Genomic DNA, 13973 nt, shown 5'->3' on the forward strand with positions numbered 1-13973 from the left:
ATAAGCAAAGCCAAAAGTTGCACATTTTGTAGTTTTCATCTTTCCACACGTGCAGCTGAATAACAGCTAGCTGCAATGAAAGGAAGGCTTGAGGCTTGAAGTCAAACAAGCAACTTATTTGAGGCCATTTAGAGGTTTTTCCCACCCCCAAGTTTAGATACATTCTGGGCACCTAAAAACCAAGAGGTTTGTTGTGGGTTCAACATCAGGCAAGTCCACTGAACTCAGTGAGTATGGTAACTATGGACAGTGCAGCATTCAGCAGTTGCATACCAAGCAGAGGTGATTTTCTCCAGTAGCCATCTCTCACTTCAATGTAGTCGTACCAACAGAGACTGCTCTTGTAAAGGTCCATGGTGGTGAAGTTTAAAACAATCTGCAGTCAGAGGAGAACACCTAATTAAATCACATGTGTTTAATACTAGAAAATGATCACAACAATATTCTGCAGAACTGAAGCCAGAGTTGTCACCTGTAACAGGATTCCAGCTACTTAGACATTTAATTAACCTCTCCTCAATTATTTCTTAGAATAAGTAAAAGTTGTCTGGGAACATTAAAGATTTTTCATTTAACCTTACATACTTGAGCAGATTCAAGACAGACTACTCACATTTAATTGCTTACAGGGACCTTTTTACTGAGAAATAAAAATTTGAGAATGCTAATAAGGTAAAATAATGTGCTAACATAATTTTGTCATTTGAGAATTCTCCTGCCAATTCCTCTTCCATTACATTCTGACTATAATCAGCATTGATAGCTGTAAAAAAAAAATAATTGTTTTATTTTGGTTTGTGTCTCCTACGACTGTTTTGACAAGACAATTTACTTTCAGACAAGTTAAATATTGACAATGGTAGACAGTAATGCTGAAAGCAATATCACTAAAACAAGTGGTACACAGTCCCTTAATGACTCTTAATGAAACTATAATAAAGCTTTTTATACAGAAATTTGAGTTCCATGCATTTCTGGAACTTTCGAACTTGGACTCCCAATTTTACTGAGCATACCTATACATAGGCATATTTTCAATACTTAATATCAGGACTACCCTAGACCATTACATTATCCCACTTTGGTTTAAAAATATTAATCCTAAACTGCCATAAACTTACACTTTCAACACAGGAATGGGATTCATCGTCGATTACAGGATGACACAATAGCTACAGTTTGGACCCTGACTGACTGGGACAGTCCTAGCATCCTGTCCTGCAATTTCAGGGATAAGTCCAAACAACAAGATTAAAAATAATCCATATTTTATATTATAAAATCATATTTATATTATAAATAATTTCCAATTCATAGCCTTTCGTTGGATTTAGGTCTATTTGGAAAAAGAATCCATCTTCTTCCAAATCAGTTCCTCAGTGTAGATTAATAAATATTTTGACCTAACTGAAAATCTTCTTTATTCACATATGAGCAAAGAAGTGATTTTATTTTTAGCTTTGACTCGAGGAATTCACAATCAAAACCTGCTATTATAAAGCAAACAGGAATTGCTGCACGGTAGCGAATACCTCACACTGCAAAAATATATCTCCGTGGCAGCCTCTGAAGCAGCTGTGAGTGTCGGTTGAAAGGAGAGGAATTTCCCCTTAGTCCAGCTGCAGGGAGGAAATAGAACACCACAACTGGAACAATGGGCCCAGAGAGTCAGACGGGATGGGTTTACGTCCACCTCCTCTGAAGGCACCATGTGTCTCTCCAACCACAACATACTACAATATTAAACCAGAAAGGTGGAACTTTTTCAGACTGCTTGATTTTAAGAAGATAAAATTATTAGCTATTGGGGGAAGCTAATTTAAAGGTAACATAAAGCTCAGTGGTTTGGGTGTGTAGGTGGTAGAGTGTCACGGTAAGACTCTTCTCCAAACAATGCAAAATGGAGACAATCTTTCAGAGCAAAACACTACGTATCTTCATATTAGGCTAGCAGGGGTTTTGCTTTCACTTCCTTTCCACAAAAAATAACTAAGTACCTTGATACGAGCAACTACATTCTCAAAAATCTCTTTTGCTTTCAGTGGAAAATGGGAAACTGTCTGACTTAATCTTAAAAGCTGTTTCTTTCCCTATACCCTAGTGCTGACACTACTGATCGTTTGGGTTCTAGACCAAGCTCACAGGTGATTCTATTCAGCTTTCGCCTTTACTACCATGATGCCATGGGAAACAGAAAACATCTATAAGGCTACGCATAAAACCCAACAGCCAGAAGTCCTGTACAGTGAGGCACATTATGCCAGCAGCCACAGCCTTGCGGGATGAAGGTATGGGACATGAAGCATGCCAAGGACCATCAGGACAGCACTGAATAAATTAACGCCTGCTCTGATGGTTGAGTACGGCCAAGCATTTATATCCACAAGCTGCTAATGCATCCACAAAACCTGCAAAAGCATTGCTTAAACAGCAGTCTGCTCTAGCACCGTGTTCTCCATGGGAGCATCCTGCAAGCACCTTTAGTATGTTTTTAGTGTAGCAGATGCAACAAATATAGCCTACCCTCTCTCTTTTGGCCCCTTCCTTCTGTCATTTTAGGGCCACAAAGGGAGGCAATAATTTAATCGCAGATCTATATGCAAGGAATATCTGCTTCGATGTTAGTTTGATACTTTGGAAATATATTGAGGTAATATTAACTCATGTCCAGGCTGCCATTGGCGCTTTGAATCGTAAAGACCTATAACAATGAATAATCATCAAATTATATTGTAGGCTTCCTTCCTGAGCTCAGAGGTGAAAACGGACTAATCTGAAATCAGACACAACTGCTGTGCAATCCCTTCTTTTTGTTGCAACAGAAATTACAGTAGAAATGAATATATTTAAGGAAAACATGTTCCTTATACTGAAAGGTTTGCAGTAATAACTATTCTAATACCTTGAACTATTTTTTCAATGTAGATACCCTTTCCCTGAACTTTAAAAAAACAAAAGCAAATTAAGTCCTAATGAAAAAAACAGCTTCAATTAATATCTTGTATTATGTAGATAGGGGAAGTGTTCATAAGCATGGAATTTAAAAAGATAATGAAATGCTCACCGATTTAATCATTCAGCAAATTAGAACAATAAAGTTTTTATATAGAAAACAAATCAAATCAGTGCTTTTGCAGCTAAGGCAGGTAGGGAATTGGGGGCGGGGGGAAGGAGGAGTGTTGCTTGTGTCTTTCGGGAGGTTTTTGTTTGGTTTTGTTGGGGGGTTTTTTTGTTGTTTTTTTTTTTAAAGCAGGTAAGCAAATCTTCCAGACAGTCCACTGTTGAACTCCAAGGATTTGAACTTCCAACTCTGAGACATCCAAGATTTGATTCTAGATCCCCTATATCTCTGCAAGTTCTGTAAGCTAGACTTTAAAACTCCTTTCTTATTTTGGATGTGGCTAGTCAGGTTAAATAGAACAAATTTCAACAGCAGAGGGACAACTAGAATGATTCAAGTAAGCACAGCACCCACTTTGGATGCACTCTCAGCAGAGCAAGCACTTCAATCTAGGTTTCTACCTAACAACCTCTATCTTCAATCTAACTATTCATATACATCTCTCGTCAGATAGCTCTCATGTCTCCCTTGCCAGTTTTTCACCAGGGCCTTGGTGGAGAATGATTTTTTCCTTTTTTTTTTTTTTTTTTTTTTTTAATTTAATTTTGCAAAACAGGAAGAATGTTTTCTTTCCAGTGTTACTGAGAAAATTGACATAAAACCTGCAATGCCATACTACTCAGTTTCCAGACTATTGAACTGTTTACCTAAAAATGGCATGCATCAAAGCATTCGTTGATCCTCTCAGCTGGCATTCACTAGGTTACTGTGGTTTCGTCCACCCGCATGCTCTCATGCTTCTTTTAGTCTTACTGCAGCACCTCCTCTTAGGACTTCCCTGTCTTATTTCCTGGATGCAGACTTCCTGTGCCATTCCCTCCCAGAAAGGGAACCTCACAACTCACTTCTTTGCTTTTGCCTGCCACTACACCTCTCAAACTTCTTCTACCTTATGTGCACCCTTTCCCACACGTCTAACCCACGGGGCATTTGGACTTTACTATTCAGACACTCCTTCAGGAACATGTACTGAAGAATTAAATGCACAAATATTATCCGAATTCCAAAACCACCTACTTACCATGATATTCTCCATGAGAAATATGCAGAACTGGCTAAAAGTACAATCATTCATACACTTCCCTGTGCTTCAGTTTTTTATTACATTTCCAAGTGCAGTTTGAATCTATCTCCCAGGATGGCAGGGACGTCTTGTATATTCTCTCATTCACACAGCAATTCTGTCTGTCCTTTGCAGGCTGTTTCTTGAACTTGTCCTTCAAATAAAGAGGCCTCACCAACTACAAATTTTTGTTCTTCTCCTCCGCTCATCCACTTTGCAGTTAAGATTCCTTCTAAACTCTTGTCTTCTTTTTATTTTTTTTCCTTAGATTATCAGACCATAGGTAGGTATTTCTGTTTGTATCTAGCCATAATACCTGAAAACCCTACTGCCCTCAGCAGCTCCTTGTTCTTTTCCACCCATGCCCACCTCATCCCAGCTGTGCAGGCAGAGGGGTTCACAAGGGGGAGCCTTTTTCTCTGCCCAGATGAGATGCAGACAGCTCAATTAAGGTCAGGCTACCTTCCACAGCTGCTTAAGCTAAACCCAGCCGTCTCTGTTGGAAGCAAGTTATGAAAGCCACAACCTATACCTCCTCCATTGGCTCAGCTATGTAGAGCCTGGAGGCCTCTCACTAGTCTAGCCACAAGTTTTCCATTTTCCATGACACAGCTGAAACATCAGATTTCTATTTTCTGTTTGGAAGTTTGCCTTTTTCCAAACCTTAGTTGCCAGGATAGAGTTGGGAAAGGGATGGTTTTACTTAGGTGTTGTCATGTCATTGTCTCAAAGTGCTGCTATCTAAATGGTAACCATTAAAATTTAATGAACCTCCTCAACGGCCCCTGCCTTTGAAACTATATGAAATAACCTTCACAGCCTTTTCTCACTCTGACATGCCAAGGTATTTGATGATACAGCAATTCCTTAACTTTGACCAGAATTCATTAGCTGTACATAGGCAGAACCCCCAATCTGTCACAGCTTGATTTCTGGTTGGGAACCAAACAAGTATAAGTGTATTTAAGATTCTGATCTGCAATTCTGCAAGGTATTAAATAGAAATACAGGCAAGGCAGAGCTTGTTCAATGGGACAGGATGGCTGAAAGTCTTCATAGGAAAAACAATCAATGGGTATTTGTCAGTACAGTTAAGTAATTATTGATTACACAGCAGAGTCAATTGTGCTACTGCAGCTTCAGGGAGAATATGTCATACCTCCTGCTGCCTGGGATAAGAAAGCACAAAATATATAGCAATACCAGGTAGTAGTAACTAAATTTTCACAGATGGCATTTTTTCCCATATCAACCAAGGATTTATCTGTCCTGTTTTATCATTCATGTAAAACATTAAAGAAAATTGAAAAGTAAGGCAACCTATTCAAAAAGGTGGACTAAAAAAACCCCGCTGGCATAGCTGCAACTCCCTATGCCAACAAAATTTGTACACACCAGAAGGCAGGACTCGCTCTGGCAGAGGGCATACAGTATTACTAACAGCACCCTCCCCCAGAGATTTTTCTGTCCATAGATACACTGTGTACAACTGTTTACCATATAGTCTTAAATCTGGAGAGAAAGTGAGAGGTGAATGAACTGCCTTGTTTTAGTAATAGGCACGCACCCATTTTAGGTTGGGCTGGCTATCAATAAAAGGAATGCTGCAGCTAGCGCATACCACTGCAGTCCCGTCCTCCATTGAATTTCCTGCCACCAAAGATCGGGAGTGTCTGTACCTGCAGAAAGCAGCATGGATAGAAGTCCTCTAAACTATGCTCAAACAGCACAATGTTAAATCTCAATAAATAAGAGACAAGAGCTAGACTATCTGGACTGGTGCTTTTCCAGTTTATTTTTAGGTGACTAAAGTGCTCACTGATGTTTCAGAACATGATGTGATGTACTTACACACGCTCTAACCTCCACACAATATTCCTGAGATCTATGAGGGTCAAAGCAGCAAACAAAGGAACAAAAATTTAAATATATTTTTATTTTCCCTTCATAATGTGAATATGTTATCATCATTCACTCAGAAAATTTGGGATCAAGCATAATATGTGTCCAAGGTACCATGATACTTGCATTAGTTAAGATTTAGACCTCATTTCTGCTATCTGCTATTCACATCAAGTACTTGCTGCAAATAGGGTCCTTTATCTCAAGACAGACAATATCCTATGAGAACAGCACTGGCCATACAGACTTTTTGAGACTAGCACAAATTCCATTTACTTTGTTCTTGATGAACCATATGGAGACTATGAGAGCTGAGGTCAGAACGGTGTCCTACAGACAGCACTTGTCACGTCAAATTTCAATTAGAAGATTTTGTTTAGTCTTTTTCCCCATTTGGAGTGGGAGGTAAGATGGGAAGGGAGCCTGTCTTCTTACATTGCTGACTTCAGGACAGGGGCTTTCCCCCATTTCGCTTTTGTACGGTATAATACAGCTCCAGTGGTGGTTACAATCTCAAGACATAATGGTATTACAAATACCTTACAGTTACACTAACGTCCACAGACAGGCTTGCACGAAGTTGGAGTATGCTACGAATACTTAAGAATGACTATTTTCTAACTCATATATTGTTTTCAAAAGCCAATAATAATTGTAGATGAACACTACAAATTTTTAATTTTTTTAACTGAGGAACAGAAAAGAAACCTAAGCAATTTTTGTTGTTATCATAGCAGTGTCTAAGAAGCAACACAAACAGTGGGGACATAAAATTTTCTATCTAGATTAATTTGCATCTTTTGCGCAAACCTTCTCTTATTAATCTGTTTTCATTTGTTTTTCCCTGCCAACCTGCAGAGCCACCCACGCCCTCCCAGCACAGAGTGTGTTTATTTTCCCTCCTGTCTCTGGCTCTTGCCCAGAGGAGGGCGAACGCTTTCCAAATGACACTGCTTTCATCCCCCACAATGGCAAATGCTCTCACAGCTCCTCAGGATCTATTAGTACATCAAGAACATATATTCTTGGTGTCTACCAGGACCTGACCTGAAAGAAATATGGAATAAAGTAATCCACTCAGGAGAAAACTACGTCCAATATGGAGTGGGAGAACACACACAAAACGAACAGAAATCTCTGGGGGCAAATGCTGGGTTTTCTCTTTGGACTGTCCAGTACTGAGGCTGGTAGCTGGGTTCTATATTTCAGTCTTTAGGCTGTATTTGACGACTTAATATCAGCCACTGCTTCTTGTAAAGAAACTTCCTTTTTATTTTTTTTCCCCTATGTATTTTGCCTCAGGTGAAACTTCCCATCCTTCCCTCTACCCTTATTTATTTTGAGGCAGGCTTATATTTTGAGCCAGTAATTTAAAACAAGATTCAGCTAGCGTGTTTTGAAAGTGTACACAAGAAGAACAAGTTTTGCTTTCACTAGGATGGCACACTTCTCTCCCTGAACTGCTCTCACCAAGCCAATTTTTTTTTCCCCCTAAAAATGGTGCCCAGAAAGGAAAACTATACGCACTAGAACCGATACCGGGGAACACCTACAATGACACTTGCTTTACCCCACGTTATTACTGTTTCACTTTAGAAACATCTCATTCATCATGCTAAGAGCTTCCACAGGCAGAGTCCAGCTATCTGCCCCACACAGGTCAGTCAGCTCGCCTGAGCCCATGCTGGAGAAGACACCATTCAGGAGCCTGGACTACCTCTCCCACCTTTACACCGAACCACTAACTGAATTGGAAGCCAGTTTCAAAAGGAGTTCATGAAGCAAACATGTAGCAGACTGAAATCATGCCTTCGTTTCACATGGACAGCCACCAAATAGATGATGTGGTTCTAATGCTACAGACCAAAGTCAATAGCACATAATTCATGGTCCTATTTGTTATGGCATACCATTGTTTTCAATTATTATGTAAGCTTTAAACTTAAATGAAAAGCTAAAGAAATGCAGCATTTTATTCTGCAAATAGTATCTGTGTTTAGCTAAGGGAATGTTAAAATACCTTCTCCCCTGGGGTCACAGAGATTCTCCATATGCAGTGTGTGTAGGAAGGATAACCATTTGGAAATCCTGGAGAAGAAAAGTTGCCTGTAGATTCCTGCAGTGTTTCTCCACAGGCTGAAAGAAACAAAAGAAAGTAAAAATATAAAATTGAATGCTCCTAACAGAGAAAAAATGCATCTTTCCAGTATCTATTCAGAATACATTTAACTCACTGCAGATGAAGAATGGAAAACAGACTAGTTATTTAATGATTTATTCAAAACAATGATTTTCAGCCAGTCTGACATTCATTCAATTTTACACAGGATGTTTTTATTCCGTGAACTATTTCACTTGTGTGCTGTCTGCTGACATAATCAAAATTACAGCAGTCTTAAAGATGTCATTGCTGTCAATCAACTGCAAAGTTATACATATAACTTTACTTTGGTGAAAAAAGAAGTTAGCCACACCCTTAGACACATCCTTTAAGATCTAAACCAAAAGTAAAACAAAAGCTGGCACGGCATGATTGGCACCACACTGGAATTTCATCAGTGGTTTCATTTAATTTAGTACTTTGCCCACATGAGAGACTGATCTGACCCAAACTCACTCATTTATATCGGTGTAGAAAACTAAATCCTATATTCAACAAAATCTCTTGCAACAGTGACTTGTAGAGATATGAGTAATAAAGCAAAGCAAATGTGAAGTCCTAAAATACCAAAGGCTTTTATATTCTTTATTATTGATGCTTTTAGCACCCATATCTCAGCTGTCAGTCATGCTACTGTCTGCTGGCAGACTGGTTAATAATTCCTCTTCACACTAAAATATAGCATTGGAAGCTCTTGCCATTCCCCACCACTAAAACTGATTCCGGTACACCTCAGTCAGTCATCTTTTTTGACATTAATAAAGTTGTTTCACCTACCGATTTTGCAGGTGTGATGAATAAGAGATGTGAATTTGAGAATATTATCCCATGACTGACAGTGTAATCAGATCTGCAGTGCTTTCAAATTACAGTGCTACCACTGCCAGCAGGTGAACTACTGTATCACCAAAATCTCAATGAATTATAAATGATCTGGAAAATCTTTAAATAAAAGGGGACAACGGAAGAGATTGTATATGACAAAGACAGACAACACAGCTGTAAAGGCTGTCTTGTTAAAATGCGTCAAAAATGTAATGTGACAACTACACTGTAATATCAGGCATAAGCTACATTCAAGGCATTAAATATGCTCTTTGGCACTGAAATGGTTATTGTGATGAGGAGAGAAAAGAAAGATTGGTGCAGCACCCAAAATTTTAACATCTAAAATCACCATCACCATGTCCTTTAGGAATGCAACAGAAAAAAAAATAAATTCTTTTCCTCCCCTCATTTAAAAAAATGTGGATTTATCTTTAAAAAATTGCAGGTAGCCACAGCAAATGACACATACAAAAAAGGTATTCAGCACTAAATAATTATTTCTGTATAAAGCCTTTTCAGTGAAAAGGCTATATCCCTAATTAACCATGATTTTTTTTCTAACACAGCAATGAATGCAAACTGAAATAAATCGCAGTATGTATGGGGTACCCCCAGCACTAGTGAACTGTATTGTGGCTTACAATGCATACGTAAAGCACTTAAGAGAAGGCCTAGAGAAAAAACATAGTAGTCTCATACAGGAGGAGAGGAAAGCAGAGCCCAAAGAGGAGATACCCTGCGCAGCAGATGCACGCACAACGCAGATCTGCGAGGATCCAAGTATTTTGCTCAGAGCTTTTAGAGCCCTCTCTTGTTCTTCCCCCTGTGCGTGGCTTCATTGAGACTACACCGCATCAGCGTACTCTCACAAGGCACACAACCATATTTCAAGCTTTAGTACATCTTCTGTTTGCTCTAGCTGTAATTATTTCACCAACGCTACAGTTACGAAGCAAGCCTTGAGCAGATGACACGATGAGACATGGGGAATGCTGTTTGTCCATTCTTTTCTGCTCGCACTGAATTTTTTTCAATTAACTGTAACTTCAACTCACAAATATTATGAAGTCATGCAATGCACACATCCACACAATATCAAGTATGCAAGCAAACCAAATGCTATCAAATATGTGGGACATACAAGATACCAGTTCAAATGCAGCCCTGCAAGAGGAGAGGAGGAAGACCCTGGAGTAGCTACCCCTTACTCTATTAAAGTCCCTAAATCACCCCTTTATAAAAGTAAACACATAATGAATTAAGCTACATTTTTTAAAACATTTAAGAATTTTTATCTCTTATAGAGAGTGCAGGATTATTTTCTCCAAATTAATAACCCTCCATGCTCCATATATAGAAGTTGTATATAGGCTTAAAACTATGGATTTTAAGTTGCAAAAGGTGCCATGGAACATAATCATTTTTCTAGGAATTATAGAATAAAGCCAGTTAATACAACAATTTAACTTCTATCCATATCAAATGCCTGGGAGCTCTCTATCAATCCAAAATTTTCATAAATATCTCTGAATTTAAGGGAAGCATAAGAAAAATTGTAATTGGATAACGTCTACTAATAATTAACACAATTAGAATTTATAAAATAAGTTTGGGCTTTATGTTTTTCACTATATTTACCATTTAATTTAAAAATTCCTGTTTACTCAAGGGAACTATAACAAGAACAGCTTACCCTAATCAATAGTCGAATTAATTATCTATGGGATCTGACTTCCAGGCTGGCTTCCAGAGCCGCTGTAGACAGGGTGATATTTGGGCATTTCTTGTTTAAAAGCACATTCCTCTGTAATGGGTCAATGGTAATTGAAACAGTTAAAATTCTATCAGTAGAGAATGTAAAGGTTTTCTCTGTAATTGGACTGTGGCAACTATGGTATTCATGACTAGGCTTATAAAATGGTATGTTATAAACATTTTACCGTGTAATGGTCCATTAGTAATGGAGTCCACTTTGGGAAAGAAACGTAAAAGGAAAATTAGTAGTAAGGACCACTTATTTAAATTTCCTAAGAACTAATCTTAGTATATTTCATGTCAGAAGAAATTAATTACAACTTCAGTCTTAAGCACCTTTGCTTTATAAAGCATTTGTACATTTTTCTTCCATTGTTAATCGTTAACAATGCCAATGTTTTCTCTAATGCTTTCCCCCCCCCCCCTTCTCAAATGTCATGCCTTATGTCAATTTTACTAGGCTAGACCACTTGCAGAAATGTCACTTTAGCTCTCCCCACACACACACTCTAACCAAAAAAACAATCTCCTGTCTGTTTTAGAGCTTGAGAAGGTTAGACTTCTGATAAGCCTTTCTGTGGTAAGGAAAGGGAAACTATTTTTGCTCCTCCTTGTAAAGATTAGCAATGCGTAAAGGCAGCAGGTAGGTTATATGCTTATACAAAGTAATTTCTACCAGTGAACTCTGTGGCAGTGTTTAATTACACAGCCTGTGTATAACATCTCTTTGGGTTGGCCTACGTACACGGTCAAGTTCCATTAAGGATTATAATGAAATCTGCAAATGACAAAGCCCAGATCCTCAAGGACACTTAGGAAACCAACTCTCATTCCTTTTCCATAGCACTAGCAAATACATACTGTCATATATGGCTAATTTAAGCTTACCCTTTTTCAAAGGGAATTAAGATCTTTAATACTTTTTACTTAGACCCAAGTCTGTAAAACTATCCATACATGGCATATAAAGCTGCCACAGAGCCCTACAAATACCTGGTGCTGATAATGTACTTGTTAAACAAAAAACTTAAATTAGCTTACTACAACTCAGTGTCTTACTGTTGACTTGATTCCCCTTTATAGGGAAACAGTCTTAATCTAAAAACCTTAATCCTCCTTATGTAGTGAATAAAGGCTGACTTTTGAAGGTGAACACTCTTTTCTAATCTAATAGAGATGGGAGCAAGTTAAGCCTGGGAACACTGAGAATAGCCCCCCAAAAAGAGCCAGGCTAGGTATCCTTCATCTGCTCTCTTCCACACATACTGTCACAGACCCTGGAAATTTGTAAATTCGCTGAACTTCTTCCATGTACCTTCTCTTCCTCTGAACAGCCTTCTCCTGCCAGTCTGAGCCTCCCTTCCCATCAGTTATTCAGTCCCACTCTACCCAGTTATTTCTTTTCCTCTCTTTCTGCCTAAGAGTATCCTTCTCCATCATTTCTCTTCCTTAATCTTTTGCTCCTATAATACTACAAAGGAATTTTAAATCAACTACAATTTCTATGTAAAACTATAAAGGTAGACCTGTGTTGAAATTTTGGTAGCTACACCAGAAGAAAACATATTCTGTACTCCATTAGACAGTCTGAAAACTATTGTAATACATCCAGCCTTGAAGTTCAAGATCTGTTTTCAAATGCCAAGACACTCAAAGTTCAAAATAAGATTGGCAGAGGAAGGACCCTAAACATAGTTCCTTGCTTTCTCCTCATTATTCTATCATGTAACAATGTAACTCAGTATTAAAATGTAACAAATCCCTAACACCAATTATGTTTTCCTTCGACAAAAATCCTAAGAAAGTTAAAAACAAACCAAAACTGCTGTTGCTATGTTGTTGAGCCCTGGCACTTACTCAGCTGATGAAAGACAGGTTATCAAATCTCATGCCTTGGCTTCACCAAGCTCAAAACTGTTCCTTGGTCACTAAGCCCTTTCCTGAATAATGACCCTGAATACCCCGACTAGCTAAACAACGCAGAAGGCTCAGCTGCTTCACAGCTGTGCGGATCAGTTTTATTCTCCAGCAGCCCTGAGCTCTACCTCATGTTCATGGGCCCCAGAAAACACAGCCAGCTTCTTGGACCAGAAAATGCTTGCAGGAATAACTAGAACTCCAAACGAAACATGCACAATACCACAAAATCCTTTATCAAAGAAGTGTGCATCTCTGGAAAATACTGATTTATTTAAGTTACTGTTTTCTGTATTTTCATTGTATTACATTTAAGGCAACACAAATGAACACATGAAACAATGCAGATGTTATTAACGTTTGAAATATTCACTGCTGTTTTATCACAAGCAGACATCATGAATAACATCTTTTGTCTGAAATAGGAAATACAGCATGCCTCCAAAAATAACAGACTGTCAGGGATTTTATTGCTATATACTACAATGATGGCATGATTCTTTTCATAAAACTGAAAGCTTAACGTCTGAATTTTCAGTCTCACTATTTGCCGGAAAATTTATTAGATCACAAGTGCCATGCAACTTTCAGAGAGCTGCTTTTTTTATTGGTTGTTTAAGTTCATGTTGTGTCATTCAGTTATTCAGCTTCTATTAAAAATATTAACCAAAACCCCCAGCATGTTAAATAGTATGCTATTTAAAATTTGTAGCAAAACTTTCTGCCTTTTTCTCTCTCTCTTAAAACGCACTTTCTTTTATGGACTGGCTCACCTAAGTAAGGTTAGAAAACCAACGTCTTTTATCCCAAAGTTTGCCAAAGGAAAGTGCCAGCAAATGAACATTATCCTGCAACCACCATTCATTTTTATTATCCCTCTGACCTGTGTCCACCAGTGCTGCAAAACATAGCTTACTTTTACAGTGTGCACTACTGCTGAACAACCATGGTTTTATAATACTGTGAAACCAACTTTCAACAAGACTTTCAAGACATTGAAAGAAATGATAACTCGTCATTACACATTTTCATGAATTAGATGAAAAGGACATTTTCTCTGAACAACTATTTGAACATGAGCTCAAAAAGCACACGTCTTTTTCAGTTGACTGAAAGTGCACGTTAGAGTATTATATACACAGCCTAGGCTGCAATTTTTTCTTCCTTCTTTCTTAAGTAAATGTGATCATAAGATACTAGCTGCTTTCACAGTAGTTTTAATTCTA

The 13973-nt window shown here is 38.2% G+C and overlaps 1 protein-coding gene across 3 annotated transcripts in view; it reads right to left on the reverse strand.

The window, feature by feature from the left end:
* The window catches only part of TLL1 (tolloid like 1), a 141252-nt gene that overhangs the window by 38887 nt on the left and 88392 nt on the right, over nucleotides 1-13973 (reverse strand). For all 3 annotated transcript variants that reach the window (XM_049833546.1, XM_049833556.1, XM_049833565.1), the window contains 2 exons: nucleotides 8107-8222; nucleotides 274-376 (listed from right to left, as the gene is read on the reverse strand). In XM_049833546.1, the coding sequence (XP_049689503.1) occupies nucleotides 274-376; nucleotides 8107-8222 (219 nt within the window). The remainder of the gene's footprint in view (nucleotides 1-273; nucleotides 377-8106; nucleotides 8223-13973) is intronic.

The sequence above is a fragment of the Accipiter gentilis genome, chromosome 3 (assembly GCF_929443795.1).
Source record: "Accipiter gentilis chromosome 3, bAccGen1.1, whole genome shotgun sequence".
NCBI classification, from domain to species: Eukaryota; Metazoa; Chordata; class Aves; order Accipitriformes; family Accipitridae; genus Astur; species Astur gentilis.